Below are 19,818 nucleotides of genomic sequence, written 5' to 3'. Positions count from 1 at the left end.
GCAGAAGGCAGGTACAGTAGAGCTTGTACTGAAATGTAAGGTTGTTACCAAGTATAAAGGACTTTCAGTGAACTACTAAAATATGCTGACACCGTCCAGTAGGGAGGCCACGAGAATGACGGGACATCTTGAACGATAACAAACGCATGCCTTTGTCAACACTTTCTAATACCCAATGCGTCCAGCAAAGCTCTGTCCATGGCTATATGCGTTCACAGGGCCATGTGTGCTCTTACTTTATGGCACTCCATGCTGGACACATGCTGGACACATGCACCTTGACATGAGTGGTGTGTTTGCATGCCCTACTAAAAACTATTTCATTTGCCTGCTAAGCTGTTTGTTACAACACTGCTGTTGATGCACAAAGTTTCAGTGCTGGTTGCCCATAGGTGAATTTTACAACCTTTTTAAGGTGGCACATTCCTTTTGCTTGTCAATTTGTGACCATTCTTATACTTTTTGCTCCTATAGGACCTTATCTTGAGCACTGTCACCAACCGCATGAGCAACTTAAAGGGGCCCTGAACAACTTTTTATCAAATTCGAGAAATGCATTTGAGGTTAAAATAGACTATGTAAGAGATACTTTGCCACAAAAAGTACTCAGATGCGTTCAAAACAAGCAGAGTTATGGCAATCAAAGGTTGCATATGACCCCGTTCACTCTGCTCCCGTTCCTTCTTCTGTGCCTTGCATTGCGAAGGCTGCGGCAGCGCAGGGTGTGCTTACAACGCTCCGCCTACTGAATGTCATCGTGGCACGCAGTTCAAATTTGATTCTGGATGTTCACATAGGCTCCACTACATACTTACAATTTTGCCACTTACAGTGTGCCAAATGTGGTTGTCCCCAGTGAGACGCAGTGCTCTCAGACAGTGTACTCATCGCGGCACCCTGTGGCGGCTGTAGTATCTAGGCTACGTAGGAGATTGCAACTACATGCAACTGTAGTGCGTATGTGCAGCGTTTGCTTTGTGTACGACAGGGCTTGTGCACGTGCTCATGTGCTCCAGCCCGGTCATGCTATGTGGTCCGTACCGGCTTTGTCCTGTACCAGCTTGCCCGACTGATAGCAGCCACATCCAACTTGCACATATTGAAGTGGCTTCATGCTCGGGGTCCTGCATATTTCACTTAGCATGTAAAAAAAAAAACGATTTTGCGCTTACCGCTGCACTGTTCTTGCTGAAACTTTGCAGAAGGCTCGAATTTTGGAGTCCACGTCCTTCAGTGTAACACTTCCCACAGTCAATTGTCTGGTTTTTAAGACAAAAGTGTAAATTTGCCTTTGCATATGGGGGTGCGAGCTGCTGTCGCGATGGTGCAAGCATAAACTTGTGTCGCCACCTGCCATATGGCAGGTGGCGACACAAAAAGCAGCGTTTCAGGGAGGGCTGCTGCGTGTTCCTGCAGCGGGCAACGCATGGCAACCCTCTTTCAATGCAGCAGGGAGGGTTGTGCACTTGTTTATGCAATACTGTGCAACACTGTACATTGCTGTACAGTACTGTACAAATTGTGTGAAGGTTCCAGTGCCAGTTCAGGGTGCACATAGACCAGCTTGCTTGCACAGAAAAGTTCACTGAACACAATAATCAAGTATGAGGAGGCTTGTGGATGCTCCCCAGCCTGACAACCATCGCTTCGATAGCCTAAGGAATCCAGTAATAAAGGAACCAGGTGCTTACTTTTCATACTTGCAAAGCCACAGCTTCCTGCCAAGCATGGGCATCACTGTGGCTAACAATCAAGCCTACAAATCTGCATAATTTTTTTTTTTTGCATGGTCCAACTTACAGAAGTTGAATACTTGGAGCAAGATGCATACCTTGTTTATTTTAAATTTCTTTTTTCGCTTAGTAGTTATACTAAAAATAGAAAATTGTTACTTTTATTCATGCTTCTTGAGGAGCTTCTTTGAAATTTTCATAAGAATTCTCAGAAACTCTGAGCAATTATTCCTGCTTTACTTCCATTTAGAACACCAATGACCAGTATGCAATCTTATGTATCACAGTATACATTTTGACTAATTCATTTTGAAATAAAACGTTAAAACATGAAACACTGGAAATTAGCACATTTCTAGCAGTAAGAAACCAGGTAATAGCACTTAAACAGGTGATACGTGCACCTGGTGCTTTGCGGATATGACATAAATCCCAGTACATGGCCTCGGAGATTTTTCAGTGTACCGCGGGCAGCCGCGGACGTTGTTTAATCTTGGAGGTCAAGCCGAGGAGTTGCACTGGTTCTCAGCAGTCGTGCATCAAATGTCATTTCCAGGAAGTGGTAATGGCAGAATGTTCTTTCCCCAGTTATGGTATCAAAAATATATATTTTTGTTATCTTTTTGTGACACCTTCATTCATATTTCAAACATAAAAGTTTGTAGAGAGGCTGGTCTACGTCTACATTATCTGAAGCTAGGCCTTTTATGTGGGCCATAACATTGTTGCAGTTAGGAAGTTTGGTTGTATACCAACAATAAAAAAAATATTTATTCTTTGAGTTATGACACTGAAAACTTGTAAGTACATGTAATTTTATTATAAAGCAGTTAGGCTGGTCTTATTGTATTTCTTGATTCATACAGAAGCCATGGATACCCTGTTTACCAAAATACGAGGAACTTACCTCGTGAAAATTTTTTTTAATTAAGTAAACTTGCATAAAGTTAGGGCCAAATGAAATAAACAAAAGTAAACTTTATATTCGAAATAATCAGATAAATTGCACATATCTGCAAGCTTTCAACACAGTAATCTGAATAAAAATTTTAAAATATTTTGGTCTGACTCAGCTTGCCAACTGAAAAGAATTTGTAGCAATAATAAGAACCTGCTATTCAAAATTTGCATAAAGCAAAGCCATCATGCCGATTCTTTTGCGAGAATTGGTGATTGCTTGTGAAGCATGGTTATAGATTACCATACAGTGTGGAAGTGGCTGTTTGAAGGCTAAGGTGTTTTGCATCTCTGTTGCAGGTGGAAGGCCCTCACATATGCCCCGTGTGTGATGATGTACTGGGCTCATCACATGCCTTAACCCTCCACATCCGCCAGCACAACCCAACTGACCACTCGCACACCTGTCGGCTCTGTGGCAAGACACTGAGCTCAGCCAGCTCTCTGGATCGACACATGCTGGTGCACTCTGGCGAGCGGCCTTTCAAGTGCACCGTTTGTCACATGGCATTCACCACCAACGGCAATATGCATCGACATATGCGCACACATGCAGGGCCCGAGGAATCTGAGGGGCCCTCCCGGCGGGGTCTCAAGCGTCCACCTGAGGTAGACACACCCCCACTGTCTCCCGTCCCTGAACAGGTCTCCTGTCCTGTTTGTGGAAAGGCGTTCCTGTGCCGGGCTGGCCTGTCCAGCCACATGGCCACCCATCCACATGACCCCATCCAGTGCACCCAGTGCTGCCAGGTAACAGCCAGCTATGCAGCCTACTTGGACCACCGCTGTGGACCTCAGGAAGTGGCACCCCAGGGCCCTGGCTTCCATGACCTCACATTTGTGGACTTTTCCACTGGCAAGTTCTCACTTATTGCTAAGTCACTGTGTGAGAGCCAGGCCCGACGACCAAGCAGTGCCTTCCACACATTTGAATGCAACCTCTGCAAGCGCGCATTTCCATGCAGCAGTGCCTTGCGCCTGCATGCCCAGGCCCATGGGCGGGGTACCTTTTGCCCTAGCTGCAGCTGCGACTTCCCTAGCCCTCGTTTTTTAGAGGCACATCAGCTCAAGCACCGCCGAGCTGAACAGTGTGGTGCTCCGGCTTGTAGCAAGGAGGACTTCTTGGCCTTGCTTGAGCTTCAGACACGATCATCAAGTGCTGCTCTGGAGGAGACTGTTCCTCACACCAAAGAGGAGCATTTTGAAAGTTATGCTTATTTCAATGGTAGCACACCTAGGCCTGAGAAAGAGGCAGGTCATGACTTTGCTGACATTCAGTCTATAATATCGGTGACATCAAAAGCTCCATTGGCAGCAACTTCACCAGGTCAGAGCGGAGCCTCACCACGACCTGGCTCACCGCTGGAGGCTGACTCTGCCAGCCCTGATAGTGGCAAACCTGAAGAGGGAATAAGAGATGAATCTAATGCTGAAGAGGAAGGCCAGCCACAGTTTGCTTGCAAGTTATGCCACATGTCTTTTCCAAGTCTTGGCCTGTTACGCAAGCACAGCCAGCTTCATTCTCATGGGTCAACGCCTTATGCTTGCAATGTTTGCTCTTACACAAGTATGGACAAGAGCACTCTCATACGACACCTCCGAACACATAATGGAGAACGGCCTTTTCAGTGTGCTATCTGTAAGTACGCTTTCACTACTAAGGCCAACTGTGAAAGGCACGTACGAAAGAGGCACAAGAAGTTGACTAAAGGTGAAGTACGAGGAGCCATGCAATACAACCCCCATATGGCTGAACGAAGTACAAATTCTGAAGCTCTGGCTCCCGAAGTGGGCAGCCTGGAAACAGTGTGCAAGTATTGCAGTGTAGACTTCAAGTTTAACAGAGTGTTGCGTCACCATTTGCGCTCGCTGCACAATAGCTGCAGTAGGAAGCCATTTTGTTGCAACATCTGCAAACTGGGCTTTTCCACAAAGAATAATTGCATTCGACATGCCCTTAAGCAGCACCCAGACATGCGTGATCGCCTGGCACAAGTTGTGGCTGCTAAGCCACTGGCTCTCAGTGATTCTTCAGAGGATCTCACTACGGGCAGCATTGAAGACAGTCCCCAGAAGACATCTCCCACTGATGTAGCAGCTCCACTCAGCCAGCCTCCAGCACCTGAGGAACCAGCCCCTGAGGAGCCATCGCGGGACCTGTGTCTGGACCTGTCATCACCGAACCCTTCTGAAGCCAAGACTCCATCAGAAGCTGCAGAGCCACTCAATTTGACTCTCAAGCCAGTTCGCGATGGGGTCACAGGTGAAAGTGAAACCAGCAACAATGATGATCAAGTTATTGCTGCCAAAAGCTTGGTTTCCCTGTCCGAGCTTCCCCCTCCACAAGAGGAGCCATTGGACCTGGCAGTTCATGCCATAGATCTGAGCTGGAGAAACTCCAACAGTCCTGAACCACTTCGAGTTACTCATTCTGCTAGTCCCTGTGCCACAATTCCACCACCACCACCACCGCCGCCACCACCACCACCACCGCCACCATTACCACAGACTTCAAGCCAGCTCCTTCAGCCCAGCTCAAAAAACCAGTTGCCTCCCAAGACTCCCCCCCTTGGGCGTCCCCCTGTAAATGGATTGCCTTCAGCTCGAAACCCAACTATATTGGAGTCCTCTAGTGCCAGCGATGACATCTACAAAATGACATTTAAGATGGTCAATGAAAAGCTTTCACCAAAGAACCAGAGATCTTTTAGTTGTGTCTACTGTTCTGCAGGATTTACTCTCAAGTCTAACATGGAGCGTCACATCAAAAGAAAGCACCCAGAATATGCAAGGCCCACACGAAGTCGTAACTTCATTCCAACTATGAGTAGTCCTGGTTCATCAAAACCTTTTTCATCAACTCTGTCTGATGAAACACGGACTGCTCTCAGAGTTGTTTTAAGCAGCAAAGCCAACAAAGCAGTCGATGCTGCTGAGGCTGTGGCCCCTGCTACGAGCCAAGAGCAGCAAACAAAAGTGGAGTCAAAAGATGACCACAAGGGCGTGGAAGACTTGTCCAGCCGAAGTGTTGAAAATGGCAGTGATGAAGGCTCAGCAGATTTGGCTAGTGTTTCGTCTGTGATCCACACTGCCAACTCACAGGTATTTCAGCAGTACCTGCTGGATGAGAAAGGTTTGCCTGAGGAAACACAGGAAACAGGCACTGGTGAATGCAGTGAGAGTGATGGTGGGGAGCATCGTGAGCGAAAACGAAGCTCATATACTGACTCGCCTAACAGTGTTGCCTGTCCGTACTGTTCTCGGAAATTCCCGTGGACAAGTTCATTGAGACGACATATTCTGACACACACTGGCCAGAAGCCTTTCAAGTGTGAAAGTTGCCCTATCTGGTTCACCACAAAGTCCAACTGTGAACGACACTATGTGCGCAAACACGGGCGCCATGGCGATCTTTTGACGCGTTGTGTGCCTGAACGCCCATTCAAGTGCAATATCTGCCCAACTAGCACATTTTCAACACGAGGCAATCTGCGCAAGCACTACTACATCAAGCATTGGTCTCGCAATGGGACTGACAAGAATGCACGTATGCCGACTGATGGGGATAGTGAGCCACAAAATGATGACTCACTGGATGCCATGGACGATGCTGGAGAAGGTAGCTCAGACAATTGCAGCGAAGGCAACCATGAACGCCCTGACCGACTGCACTGCCCGTGCTGTGATGCTACCTTCAGTACAGCTGCCGAAGTTGAGCATCATGTTGGTCAGCTCATTGAGGTGCCATACCGCTGTCACATATGTGATCGGGCCTTTGTGCAGCGATCGGACTGCCTGTCCCATTTGCAGTCAGAGCACGCAGACCTGCAGCTGCCTGCAAACATGGAGCATGAGGTTGTAGCTGCTCATATGAAGAATGACAGGCTGGACTCTAATGACGACTACACGCTGCGCCGCATTGCTTGTGTCTTCTGTTTGCGTAGGTATGTGTCCAGTGATGGGCTGAAGAGGCATGTGCTTAGTTGCCATGTGGTAGATGAATTTCCTTGTGACATTTGCCACCAGAAGCTCCCCTCAAAGAGCAGTATGGCCCGACATAAGCGCAAGCACCATGATTTGCCTTTATCTGAGCTGGGAGATAGCTCAGACGAAGAGGGACAGGACTTGGGCAAGCCCAAGCCTAATCACAAACATTCCTCAAAGAAACTGCTCCTCCTTGGGAAGCAGAAAAGAAAGGCTGGTGATACAGCAGAGGCCTGCAACGTGGCAACCAAAAGCCTTCATGAATGTGGCAATGGTGATCTCATTCAGAACCTCTTGGGAATCCAGGACTCCAAGATCATTGATGAGATGCTGATGAATCCTGCTGATTCAGCAGCAAGGCTGCTGGGGGTAAAACAAGTCTGACCCCTTACATGCGATTCCTGCCTATAACTAAATTTAGGGAGGAATAAGTTCTGCTTGCTCTGCAAAGCAATATGTTACCCAAAGCGTTCGGCTGTTTCATAGGCTTGACCTTTTGGAGAAGTTGTAAATCTGTATAGACATGTGGCGAAATTGTTTATGCAAGTCATTTTTACTGCTCAATACACAGATTGTTTTGTATTTCTTTCCCATTCATTTGGGGTCAAGTGTTAACATGCTGTTGCTGAATGTCGTTGCATAGTAGCATTGACTGTATGTGTATTTTGCTATACTATAAGTTATTGCACCAAGCTGAGTATTCAGCCTGCAGTGAACTGTATGTTCTTTTGATTTTGTCTATAATTTTTTACTGTAAATTTTGAGGCAATGTTTTACAAAGCCTGACTTGCATTCTGTTATGCACCTGTTGCACGATGTGTACATAATTGCACTTTCTGTGATTTTAGAAGTAATGGAGGACATGTTATAAGAGCAATATAGCTGGTATGCGTGGCTCTTTGTTCTGAAGCAAAGAGGAAACACAATCAAGAATCATTCCACACTGAATAGTAGTGAAACACTAGTACAATAACAAATGAATGGCTCGTTTAGCTGCACGATATATATATTTTGCCACGCATGCCTTCAATTTGGCACTACTGGTGATGCCACTGGGTCCAGACTTGGCCATATCATTCAGCACATGGGACCATTTGACACATTGCCAGCACTATCAAAGTTACTTTGACTGCAGTGGAGAGATAGACATATCACATACATTCCTTATCAATGCAGTCAAAGCTCAGGGCCACCTGTTGCCACTCCAGGGTGGTTTTCAAGCCTAGACCTTGCAGTGCTTATCCCAAAGCGCCTGATATTGTAGAAAATTAGATATAGGGCCCACATTCCATATTTTGGGGCAAGCATTGTGTATTTTTTATGTGTGTAATTTATACGCACCTTCATATACAGACATACACACCCATACAGTGCTGTAGGGTTGTATATGACACACTGCTGCCTTCTTTGCTTGCCGCTATGCAGACTCGCTCGCTATACTCTTGGTGCCTTTTTGCTGCTGTGTTCTGAGTAGTTGGTGCATTCAGCAGAGTTCCTTTGCCTGTGCCCACTGTTATGCGCTGTGCTTTGCACCCAAGTGCACTTGCTTTTTACTGTTGCTGTTCATATATAAACTAGCACCGTCCATGTATGAATGAAAAACATTCGCAACCAACTTGAGTCATTTTGGATTGATGCCTGTATTGAATATTGCTGCCGCATGCCTTTCAAGCACATCAAAGTGAAAATACAGCACAAGTAAGCACTAAATAACTACCTTTGACCTCAGGAGATATGTTGTCTGTCCGAATCAGCTCGCTATCGAAACATTGTACATGTGTGGAGAGCATGTTTTATGACGTTGAGTTTTGCTGCCACCTATTTCAGTTTTCACGAAAACTTTGCAAAGTTTAGTATTGTGGCATGTTTGTAACCTCTGGAGAATGAAAGGTATGCTTTCAGTAAATATGTCAACAATTATGTAAAACATTTCTTCGTGTGATGAACAAATCTTTAAGGGTTTAGTATGAACAAACTATGTGGCACCAGCATCACTTCAGCTATAATTTGTATTGGTAACTGATTATAAAGTGTGAAATGCTTTCTAGCAATTGTTCTCAATGGCCTCCCAGTGAGCATCCAAATAAATCCAGGGTGAATCCAGAGGAAGATTAAGAGATCTCAAGGAATCTGTTGAGGTTTGCACAAAATCTCCCCAGCCATCCTGCAAGATTGATTGACCTCATAGGCAAACTGGCCATACAATACAATTCTAACCAAATTACCATTGTCACTGATTGACCCCCCCCCCCCCCCCACCTTGCTGAGCACTTCCAACTTCTGTGGCTGCCAGGTGCTGTTGAACCTGCATGTCATAGTGCTTACCTAAACCATGAAAAAGTGACCAATTTGATCCAGTGCAGGTCCCACTTCACTGAACTATTTCTCTTGAAAATTGTCAAAGAGCCGCTCGGGATTTATTACACCAAATGTAACATGTCGATTCAAAGGCATGCAGAGCTCATGGCACAATACGTGTTGCAGGTATTTGAAATATCATAAAATGGGGTTCTTTTAATTAAAACGCAGATGAAAAACCAGGGACCCGATAGCGGAATGGTGTCTGCCCATACTGCTGAGGCCTTAAGCACCTTCCCACGACTTTCAAGTCATCGCCTGCTAGGTCATCACATGGTTGCATATTGTAGGTTCTCCTGACTCCAGAGCTCAGCTTCTTGCTCGGGCTTCTTACTGTGGAAAGGTGGGAATGGGCACTGACAGGCGTACTCCCTCTGCTGTGGTGTTGTGAGAGTGACAAAAAGTAAGCAAATGTCACAAATTTGCAAGATGAAGGTTTTTCGAAAAAGCAAGTTACTTCTCAGTTCAGCCATGCAGTACTTAAATCAATGGAACTGCATTAGTTCCACGTTGTACTGCAGACTGCAAGTCTGAATGCCAGGGTATTTGCCCTAGCTTTGTGGAAATTAAGCATGTTTATAGATTGTGCACCCTGTAAACTTTTGGCCCCAATAATACTTTGGAGTATCATGCATAGTCGCTCATTAGTGGCAGTCCTGTTGGCTTTTCACATAAAACCGGTTCAACTTTACATGCAGCATCTGCTCTGACCAGTGGCATAGGCAGGGGTAGCACATTGGCCATGTCCCCCCCCCAAATTTCTATGTGGCCTTCCCAGCTCCCCATCCCCTTCCTCCCATGAGTCAGTGGTACAGACAAATTTTTTTCGAGGATGGGGGGCAGGAGGGAGCCAAGTGAGTGCCCCCTCCTGCCCCCCATCCCCGAAAAAAATTTGTCTGTGCCACTGACTCTTGTTTATGGTTGAATGTGAAGTGGGACTACAGTATCTATGACCAATCATACTGTGTTCAAGTACAACTTGGCAAGAAAGCATTTCATGCTTTAAATGTATTCGCAGTGACAGGCTACACTATAATTTCTTTTAATTTGGCATCCATATTACTCAAAAAGCTGCACTTTATTATTGTTCCTCTTAGGTGCTCAGTACTTAAATCGCTCCTGCATTACTGTGAATTACAGGATGGCTTGAGAATTCTTCAATTTCAATAGGTCCTGTAGCAAAGAACAGAAAAATTTCAATAGGACTGTACTTAGGTCTGTTTTTTGTTTCTGTTTACAGTGTTTACATATCTTGATGCCGCTTGAGTTTACTCGGAAGGTAGAATGATGATGTGCCCCCTCGGCGTAATTTCTTTGCTTATCAGGACTGTGTGTGTCTGTAGAGATATGTGAATTGTTCTGTGCACTGTTGTGCATTTTCTTGCGCCTTGCTTTGGTGCCTATGAACTTTATTGTGCAGTTGTAGACTGCAGAACTAGTCGCACTTTGGCAGTTTGCTGCTCATTAGACAGACATTGTCAGCATCTGCTGCTGTTAATGGCTTCATCGTCGCTTTGTTGACAGCATACACATATTGCCTATATAAACAAAAGCACATGCTGTATGATTTTTAGACATGTATAACTGGTGCTAGCCGCGCTAGCAGCAATTGATTTTATCAACATGTGTAAGTCTGTTTGTTTCGCAATAAAAGTGTTCTTACAGTTCACTGTGTACATGCTGATATTACTCTGTGCCCCCACTATTACAAGGCTAAGGTGCTTGCAAAAACATTTGTACAAGTGGGAATGGTTTGTAATCCAGCCTTCGATTCCGTAGACATGACTAGACATCAAGCTCATTCCAATTTCTTTTGTGCACAACTAACGTACAGTTGAATGAGCAGTAGTAGTGGAATGTTTAGCCAAAAAATTGCTTTCCTACTAATTTAATGATTGCATGACAGCACAGACATTGTGCTGCAATGACCAATTCTATTTTGAAATTGCTATTTGTTACTTCCAGTGAAAAGTTCTGAGCAAGATGGCTGCGTGGGGTGGAAAAGGTTAGTGTACAGAATTGCTGCATCCAAGAAACAGCCAAAGTTGCAGATATTATTAAACTAAAGGTCCAAGAGGGCACCTGAAGACAATAGTGGAAACACACACAAGGAAACAGGCACGTGCTACCTTGCGTGCTTCTGTATAGACCGCCCTTATTTTAATTCTATGTGGCAATACCCAAAAGCTCCGGGAATATGAAAAGCGCAGGCAAACTGAGTGTGGTACACATTTCCGCCACTAGATGTGGCTAGCAGTATGCCTTGCATAGAGTTACCGTATGTGCTACCAAAGGTAGCTACCTTTGGTAGCATATACAGTAACTCTAGCCTTGCAGATCAGTGTGCTGAACGGCTTGCATCTAAGAAGTGTTGTTTTGCAACACAATGTTTCACTGATATGGCGCATCCCTTAGCAACCAATATGGCAGACTTCAAAAAGCGAAGGACTTGCATCTAAAGCCCCTTAAACTTCGTAAAATAGCGAAACCCTCATCCTCGTTTCTCCTCTCTTTCACGCTACCTCCTCGACCGTGGCGCCGCCTACACTGTTCGAGCGTAGCAACGGCGCCAAGATGCGAGAGAGAGAGAAGTGGTTCTTGAAGGGGTAAGGAAAGGTTGTCGCTGTTTTCTGCAGCCCTTGCGGGAGCACGGCTCAGCGTCAGCGGGGGTGGGGGGGGGGGGATAGTGGGAGCAAAGGAGATAGGAGAGTAGAGGGTTAAAGGGTCGCCATGGCAGCGGATGAGCAGTCCGGCAGGAAGGGCCCAGTGGGTCCGGTAGGATTGGTGATCTGGTGAAAGGCCAGGGAGCGGTGATCCAGCAGGAGCCAGATGATTGGGGCAGTTCGAGTAGCCTAGAGTGGTTTGGGTAGCCGTGAGGCTATCCGTCTTTGGAGAAAATCCTAGAGTCTCGCCGAGAGCCCCGACGAGTCGAGGTACTCGACGACACTCAGGAGGGCTGGTAGCTCGCTACGACCAGGGAAGAGGATGTCTTCCTGTCGTGTAGAAGGAAGCCCCAGTCGTCGGAACTCCTGCAGGAGACGGTCACGCTGCTGCAGGTAGGCAGGGCAGGCCAGCAGGAGGTGCTCCAGGGTCTCGGGCTCCCCACAGGAGGCACAGGCTGGAGAGGCGACGAGGCCGTGCCGGTGGCGGCGAGCACCCGTCCAACAGCAGCCAATCCTCAGTCGCAGAAGGAGGGAGGTCTCCCTGCGTGCGAGGCCGCGCTGTGGAAGTGGCCGCGGAGGGCGGCCCAAGGACATCCGCTTGTCCGGATGGCAGGCCAGCAGATGGCGCCGAAGCCTGTGGCATGTGAAATCACTGGCTGTCACTGCCAGGCTGGGCGGGACCACGCAGTGGTGGGCACGCTTTGCCAGTGCATCTGCTTCCTCGTTGCCCGGTATCCCTACGTGGGCTGGAAGCCAGTGCAGGGATACTGAGCAGCCCGCCTCCTGGAGCGCCATCAGCCTTGACGAGAGCAGGGCAACCCCGAGGCTGGCCCTTTCTGGCCTCTGCAGGCTGAGGAGTGCCGCCTTGGAGTCGCAGTAGATGGTCACTGGGGTCACTGGCAGCTCCTCTGCGAGTAAGTCCACAGCCAGGTGAAGGCCTGCAACCTCTGCTGCTGTTGACGTCGCATGGTTGGGGAGGCGACACTGCTTGCTCTTCCCCAAAGCGGGCACCACGCAGGCCGCAGTCGACGAGCCTGTGTCCGGCATTACCGAGCCGTCAACGTAGATCTGCAGGTTTCCACCGTGGTCCTCATGCAGGAGGGAAGCAGCCGTCTGTTGAAGGGCACAAGTTGGGGAGCGCCGTTTGGAAACGCCGGGCAGCTCTGTGGTGATGGGTATGGGTGGTCTCTGGGGAGGCGGCATTCTTAAAAGCGTGGCAGTACTTTACGAAGTTTAAGGGGCTTTACTTGCATCACGTTCTGTTTTAGGCTTGGCAAAACTGCGGCACAAAACTCTTCGCCTGCTAAAGGGCGCTTTTGGAGTTGATAACACGAGTCAATGTAAGACATTTTTATGGCATAAACGCTTCAAAGAGGGTCGAACGTACATTGACGACGATGAACGTTCTGGACGCCCGTGAATTAACACAACCCCGGAAAATATAGCAGAAGTTCACAAGGCTATCCTTGAAAATCGCAGGCTAACTACAAAGGATGTCTGTGACATTGTAGGACAATCGTACGGCACAGTTTAGCGAATTTTGTCGGATGTTTTGAACATGAGGTGCATTGCTGCAAAATTTGTCCCAAGACTGCTCAGTGACGAACAGAAGCTGCACCGTCTTTCTGTCTGTACGGAATTGAAGCAACAAGTCGGAAACAATTCCACATTCCTCTCCAGTGTAAAAACTGGGGTTAAGACATGGGCTTATGGCTATGATCCTGAAACCAAACGGCAGTTGTCACAATGAAAGTCGCCAAATTCCCCGCGGCCGAAAAATGCGCGTCAGGTTTGTGGCAATGTGAAGTACATGCTCATTGTTTTTTACCTACATGGAAATGTCCACAAGGAATTAATACATACCTCCTGGACAAACCGTGAATAGCAACCTTTATGGTGACGTTTTGAAGCACTTAAGAGAGCATTCGTCGCAAACGTCCAGAGAAGTTGAAAAACAACTGGCTTCATCACGACAACGTGCCCGCTCACACATCACTCGTTCAACAGTTCCTGACTTTCAAACAAATCACAGAGCTTCCGCACCCACCCTATTCACTTGACCTCGGCCCTTGTGACTTTTTTTTTTTTTAACCTAAAGTTGAAGTTGACGCTGAAAGGACGTCGGTTTCACACTGCTGGGGAGATCCAGTCGGAATCGCAGGCGGTCCTCAACACACTGTCGCCTGGAGAGTTCGACGAATGCATAGAATCGTGGCAGAAACCCTGGGTTTGGCGTATACATGCTCAAGGGGACTGCTTTGAAGGAGACAGTGCTGATTAGGTGTTATGGCGAACACATTTTTTAACGACTGAATTCCCGGAACTTTTGGGTAGAATCTCGTATATATATCCTTGGTACATATGCCCGCCAACTTTCCTAAATTTTCTCGTAAGGTTTACGAATGTTTCGTCAGGTTTTACGAAAAAGAAATTCCGATCGCGAAAAAGTTTAGGTGTTGAAAGATGGAGCGGTACAATATTGCCAAAAGGGAAATGAAGGTTAGGTTGCCTCAGTGGCGCTGCTCCCAAGCGGGAGGAGAGGGAACACATCGAGGCACCCCCAAGGAGGTTATATTACAGAGAGCTATAGTTATATCATAAAACACCATGCAGAAAGGAAAAAGATAGGAGGGAGCATGGCGCAACGCGATCGTAACGAAGAGCCTCTTTCAACTCAAGTGTGAAAAGTAGATAAATTTTTCAGGCTGGTAGCACTTACGACGTGTATCGCTGGGATAGGGAAGGTAGGCAGGGTGGTGGCGTGTTGATAGCCGTATCTCAAACAATTCCTTCCTTCTAAGTAAAAGTTGCGTCCGGTCTAGAAACGGTATAGGTAAGAATATATCAAGTAAACACACAAATATTATTCTAGGCGTATGCCATCGCCCTCCAAACTATGCGTCGTCATTCGTCGATGAATCGCATGACCTTCTCGGCTCTGTCATAACCCGGTACCCTTCGTCACCTATTTTCCTTTTTGGCAATCTGAACTTTCCTAACATTAGCTTTCAGACTGGTGTTCGTTTGCTCCACCCCTTTTCAACACAATCTCAACATTTCTTGGATTTGTGTGATTGTTTTAACTTCATGCAGGTTGTGCCTAAACCTACCAGAATAACTAATGAATCAGCTAATACCTTAGACTTATGGCGTTTTTCACTGGTCGATCTGGAGCAGCCGCCTGAATCCTCGAGCGAGCGCTCGGCTTTCACCAATCCGAGTCTGCCAGTGGAGCGCACGAATGCTCCGCGGGAGATCACACAGGAAGTCTGCGTGCACGTGACACAAACCGGTTCCGCAAACTATGCCCAACACAATGTTGTGCTACAGTGGCTAGATAGCCACTGTAGTTGTGCGTACCGACCGGGTACCGATTTCGCTTGAAGACGGAAGTGACGCCATGTGACGCGTTCTATTTCCGCCCGAATCCGCGTCTCGGCGGCGGAGCAAGTGAGAGCGATCCGGCGCGGAGCGAGTTGATCCGAAACGACCAGTGGAACGCGCGAACCCGCTCCAGATCGACCAGTGAAATTCGGATTCGTTGCCGCGGAGCAAAAAATCCTGCTCCGAATCGACCAGTGAAAAACGCCATTAGTTTTGACAACCCACCCTGACCTCATATCGCCAGTTACCTATCTTCCTGGTCTGAGTGACCATTTGTTGCTACATTTCGATATTACAATGTCATTTTCGCATGGAACTAAGGAAGACAAATATATCCGGGACTATAGCAAGGCAAATTTTGTCGCTATTAACCAAGAAATGTCTCAGTACTTCGACACTTTTTGTTCCAATTTTGGTAGGCTGGGATTTCTTCAGAAACCTAGTCTCTGATCTCACTAAAGCGCATGTGTCCCTTCGGCGTGTACGAAGCGACAAAAAAAGCGCCATGGTATAATACGAATCTGAAACGTTTGTGTAATAAAAAAGAAATGTGTTTTCCGCATGTCCAAGTTGCAAAACACTTCAGACCGCTGGGAAGCGTATCACAATGCCGAAGCAGAGTATACGGAAGCTGTATATACTGCTAAGAATCATTTTCATAACCATACATTACCTGAGCTTTTATCAAGGAACCCAAAGCAATTTTGGAACGTAATCAATTCCAACGAAAGCACCGAATCGAAAATGAGTCTGGTGAGCCGCTACCAGCATCTGAATGTGCACTTTTATTTAGCAATATTTTTTCCGCCAATTTCTCGGGATACACCGCCGTGCCTGTTGACACAGTTGTGTGCCATGAATATTACCCAATGTTTCCTATGATTTTTGAATCTGCTGGAATTGAGAATTTAATTAATTCCTTAAAAACACCCTCATCATGTGGTACTGATAACATTAACTCAAAGTTTCTAAAACAGCCATGCGCATATTCTTCTCTCTTTTTGCACAAGATCTTTCAGCAGTCTCTTGATCAAGGATACTTGCCGCTCGATTGGAAAATCGGTAAGGTGGTTCCAATACATAAGTCTGGCAATAAACAATGCACTCTCATCTACCAGCCCATTTTATTAAAAAGCATTCCGTGTAAACTTATGGAACATATATTGTACCAGCATATAGCTAAATTTTTAGAATCTAATTCATTCTTCGCATCGGCCCAAGATGGTTTCAAGCGTACATTTTCCCGTGAAACCCAGTTACTTCTGTTCGCTCATCATCTGCATACTATACTTGACAAACACTCAAAGATAGACTGAATTTTTTCTGACTTTGCGAAGGTCTTTGAAAAAGTTAGTCACGCCTTGCTAATGTTTAAACTCCTCGCTCAATCTCGACTGTAACATACTGTCTTTGCTCGAATGCTTTCTAACAAACCACCTACAGTACGTCACAATTAGTGGTCATAACTCGCCTGAAATAAGTGCAACATCGGGAGTACCACAGGGTTCAGTTTTAGGCCCCACTTTTATTTTTGATATATATATTACCGATTTGCCTAACTGCATTTCTTCTTCTGTGAATTTGCATGCCGACGACTGTGTACTTTACAGGGAAATCCGTGACGATGATGATAAATATATCTTGCAGACAGATTTAAATAACATTGCAACTTGGTGCAATAACTGGCTAATGAATTTAAATCCTAACAAATGCAAACTGATGACTGTTTCTCGGCAGCACGATAGCTCCTCAACGTGCAAACTAGATGACATCGAACTCGACCATGTATCATCACGCCGGTACTTAGGAGTTACTATTACCTACAATATAACATGGAATACTCATATTAATATGATCGGTAACAGTGCTAACCACACGTTAGGATACTTATGAGGTAACTTCAATAAAGCCCCACCTCCCCTCAAAATGCTTCTATACAAAACTCTTGTGAGCTCGAAGTTAGAATACGCCACTGTAATATGAAACCCTCATCACGCAAATTTAATTAGATCTCTAAAATTATTTCAGAATAACGCCGCGCGTTTCATTCATTCTAATTACCATCGTACAAAAAGTGCAACAGCAATGAAACAAGCTCTATCACTGCCATTTCAATCACTGCGTCGTAAGTATTTCCGCCTTTGCTTATTTCACAAGGTCTTCCATCATTCATCACTACATACCGAGCTTATCGTGTCTAGCCCACTTAGTACTCATCGCGGATTGACCACAAACACATTATATTTTTTCTTCATACCGCACACATCAAACAATTGCAACCACCTACCTGACGATATTGTTTCCATTTCTGATCATTCTCTTTTTTCCCATTCTTTATCTGCGCGCCTGCATTGTGATAGCCCTGCTTAATCATCTCATGTATCTCTCCTCGATCCCACTCCTTTCTTTTTCTTTTTACATGTGTCACCATGTCTGCAATTTCTTTTGCTTTTTCACGCTTTCTTTTATTTATCCTGCTTTTTCTTCACCCTTTCCCGAATTTCTCTTACGCTTATATTTGCCACTAGCATTTTATAACATGCTGCGTTTACTTGTGTTCAGTTCAGCTGTATTTATTTTGGTACCTTTCTACCTTTCTGTTATATTTTATTTCAGATTTACAATTTGTCCCTAATATTGTATAACGCTGCACGTTTCATTCTGTTCTTTTCTTTGTTTGTATGTTGTCACCCACTCCCCTCTGCGCAGTGCCTCGGCGATTGAGGGTATCGAAAATAAATAAAAGTGTCGTCCCAACACGTGACCAGGTATACAGGCAGAGCAGCCGAGGAGCTGCCGGCCGAGCGCGTATCGACGAAAAACTACCCATAGAATAAAGAACCAACTATTGGGCACCAAACGTCTTCTTACTTCGTGATCCTGACATGCGAGGGGGCACGTGTTTCGCCTTCGCCGCGAATTTGACCTTCATTTGACCGCAGCTGCGCCGTAGCCTTGGCAACGCATCAACGCCGCCGCGTGCGCTGGCCGCCGCAGCCGTCGCCGGCTTGGCGCATGCGCTCTCCGCAGCTGGGTCGCCGCCTGACCATGCGACTCGCCGCTTGCCTGGGAGGAGCGCCGCGCTCGCCTAGTCAGTGCGAGCTTGGCCATGGATGAGAGCGATGCCAGGCCGTCGTTTCTGGGCGTTGCGCGAGAGCGGGAGGCTTTGAGCCGTCCTCTCCAAGCGGCATCTGACCACTCCGCGGATATCGCCGCCACCCGGCGAGCTGCATCATTGGAGAAGGTCCGTTATGCAACAGACATCGCACCGTCAAGATCAATGCAGTGACCGCGTTCGCGCCCTGTCCGTTTGTGCTTCGACGCTGCGCATGTTCGGCGTTTCCTTGCATGTCTAGCACTTTCATTTTCCCTGTGGCACAACAGGCGTCGCACCGTCGAACGATGCGTGCCTGCCCAAGCCTAATCACAGTCATGTCTAGCCACTGACCTAGGCACTGCCGTCATACCTGGCTTAACGATGTTGTATCATCATCATCAGCCTGGTTACGCCCACTGCAGTGCAAAGGCCTCTCCCCTACTTCTCCAACTACCCCGGTCATGTACTAATTGTGGCCATGTTGTCCTTGCAAACTTCTTAATCTCATCCGCCCAACCTAACTTTCTGCCGTCCCCTGCTACGCTTCTCTACCCTTGGAATCCAGTCCGTAACCCTTAATGACCATCGGTTATCTTCCCTCCTCATTACATGTCCTGTCCATGCCCATTTCTTCTTCTTGATTTCAAGTAAGATGACATTAACGCGCGTTTGTTCCCTCACCCAATCTGCTTTTTTCTTATCCCTTAACGTTACACCTATCATTCTTCTTTCCATAGCTCGTTGCGTCGTCCTCAATTTCAGTAGAACCCTTTTTTTAAGCCTCCAGGTTTCTGCCCCGTACGTGGGTACTGCTAAGACACAGCTGTTATGCACTTATCTATTGAGGGATAATGGCAACCTGCTGTTCATGATCTGAGAATGCCTGCCAAACGCACCCCAGCCCATTCTTATTCTTCTGATTATTTCAGTCTCATGATCCGGATCTGCGGTCACTACCTGTCCTAAGTAGATTTATTCCCTTACCACTTCCAGTGCCTCGCTACCTATCGTAAACTGCTGTTCTCTTCCGAGACTGTTAAACATTACTTTAGTTTCCTGCAGATTAATCTTTAGAACCACCCTTCTGCTTTGCCTCTCCAGGTCAGTGAGTATGCATTGCAATTGGTCCCCTGAGTTACTAAGCAAGGCGATATCATCAGCGAATCGCAAGTTATAAGGTATTCTCCATTAACTTTTATCCCCAATTCTTTCCAATCCAGGTATCTGAATACCTACTGTAAACACGCTGTGAATAGCATTGGAGAGATCGTATCTCCCTGCCTGACGTCTTTCTTTATTGGGATTTTGTTGCTTTCTTTATGGAGGACTACGGTGGCAGTGGAGCCGCTATAGATATATTTCAGTATATTTACATACGGCTAGTCTACACCCTGATTCCGTAATACCTCCATGACTGCTGAGGTTTCGACTGAATCAAACGCTTTCTCGTAATCAATGAAAGCTATATATAAGGGCTGGTTATATTCCGCACATTTCTCTATCACCTGATTGATAGTGTGAATATGGTCTATTGTTGAGTAGCCTTTACGGAATCCTGCCTGGTCCTTTGGTTGACAGAAGTCTAAGGTGTTCCTGATTCTATTTGCGATTACCTTAGTAAATACTTTGTAGACAACGGACA

General features: G+C 46.4%; 2 protein-coding genes across 2 annotated transcripts in view; one reads left to right on the top strand and one right to left on the bottom strand.

Annotated features, from left to right (window-relative positions):
* The window catches only part of LOC135906636 (ras-responsive element-binding protein 1-like), a 55,211-nt gene extending 45,993 nt beyond the window's left edge, over positions 1–9,218 (top strand). The window contains exon 4 of the mRNA XM_065438127.2: positions 2,991–9,218. Within this exon, the coding sequence (XP_065294199.1) occupies positions 2,991–7,058 (4,068 nt within the window). The 3' untranslated portion in view covers positions 7,059–9,218. The remainder of the gene's footprint in view (positions 1–2,990) is intronic.
* Positions 9,219–11,932: 2,714 nt separating this feature from the next.
* On the bottom strand, positions 11,933–12,898 carry LOC135906609 (uncharacterized). Its single transcript, XM_065438060.1, has one exon. It carries the CDS (start codon positions 12,896–12,898, stop codon positions 11,933–11,935), a length of 966 nt encoding a protein of 321 aa, XP_065294132.1.
* Positions 12,899–19,818: the final 6,920 nt, after the last annotated feature.

This window comes from Dermacentor albipictus, chromosome 1 (genome assembly GCF_038994185.2).
Source record: "Dermacentor albipictus isolate Rhodes 1998 colony chromosome 1, USDA_Dalb.pri_finalv2, whole genome shotgun sequence".
Classification (NCBI taxonomy): domain Eukaryota; kingdom Metazoa; phylum Arthropoda; class Arachnida; order Ixodida; family Ixodidae; genus Dermacentor; species Dermacentor albipictus.
This window is presented reverse-complemented; position numbering and strand designations above follow the sequence as displayed.

What these genes read in the sequence shown, in the direction of transcription:
- LOC135906609 (XM_065438060.1), bottom strand. Translation starts at nt 12,898, where the DNA reads ATGCCGCCTCCCCAGAGACCACCCATACCCATCACCACAGAGCTGCCC.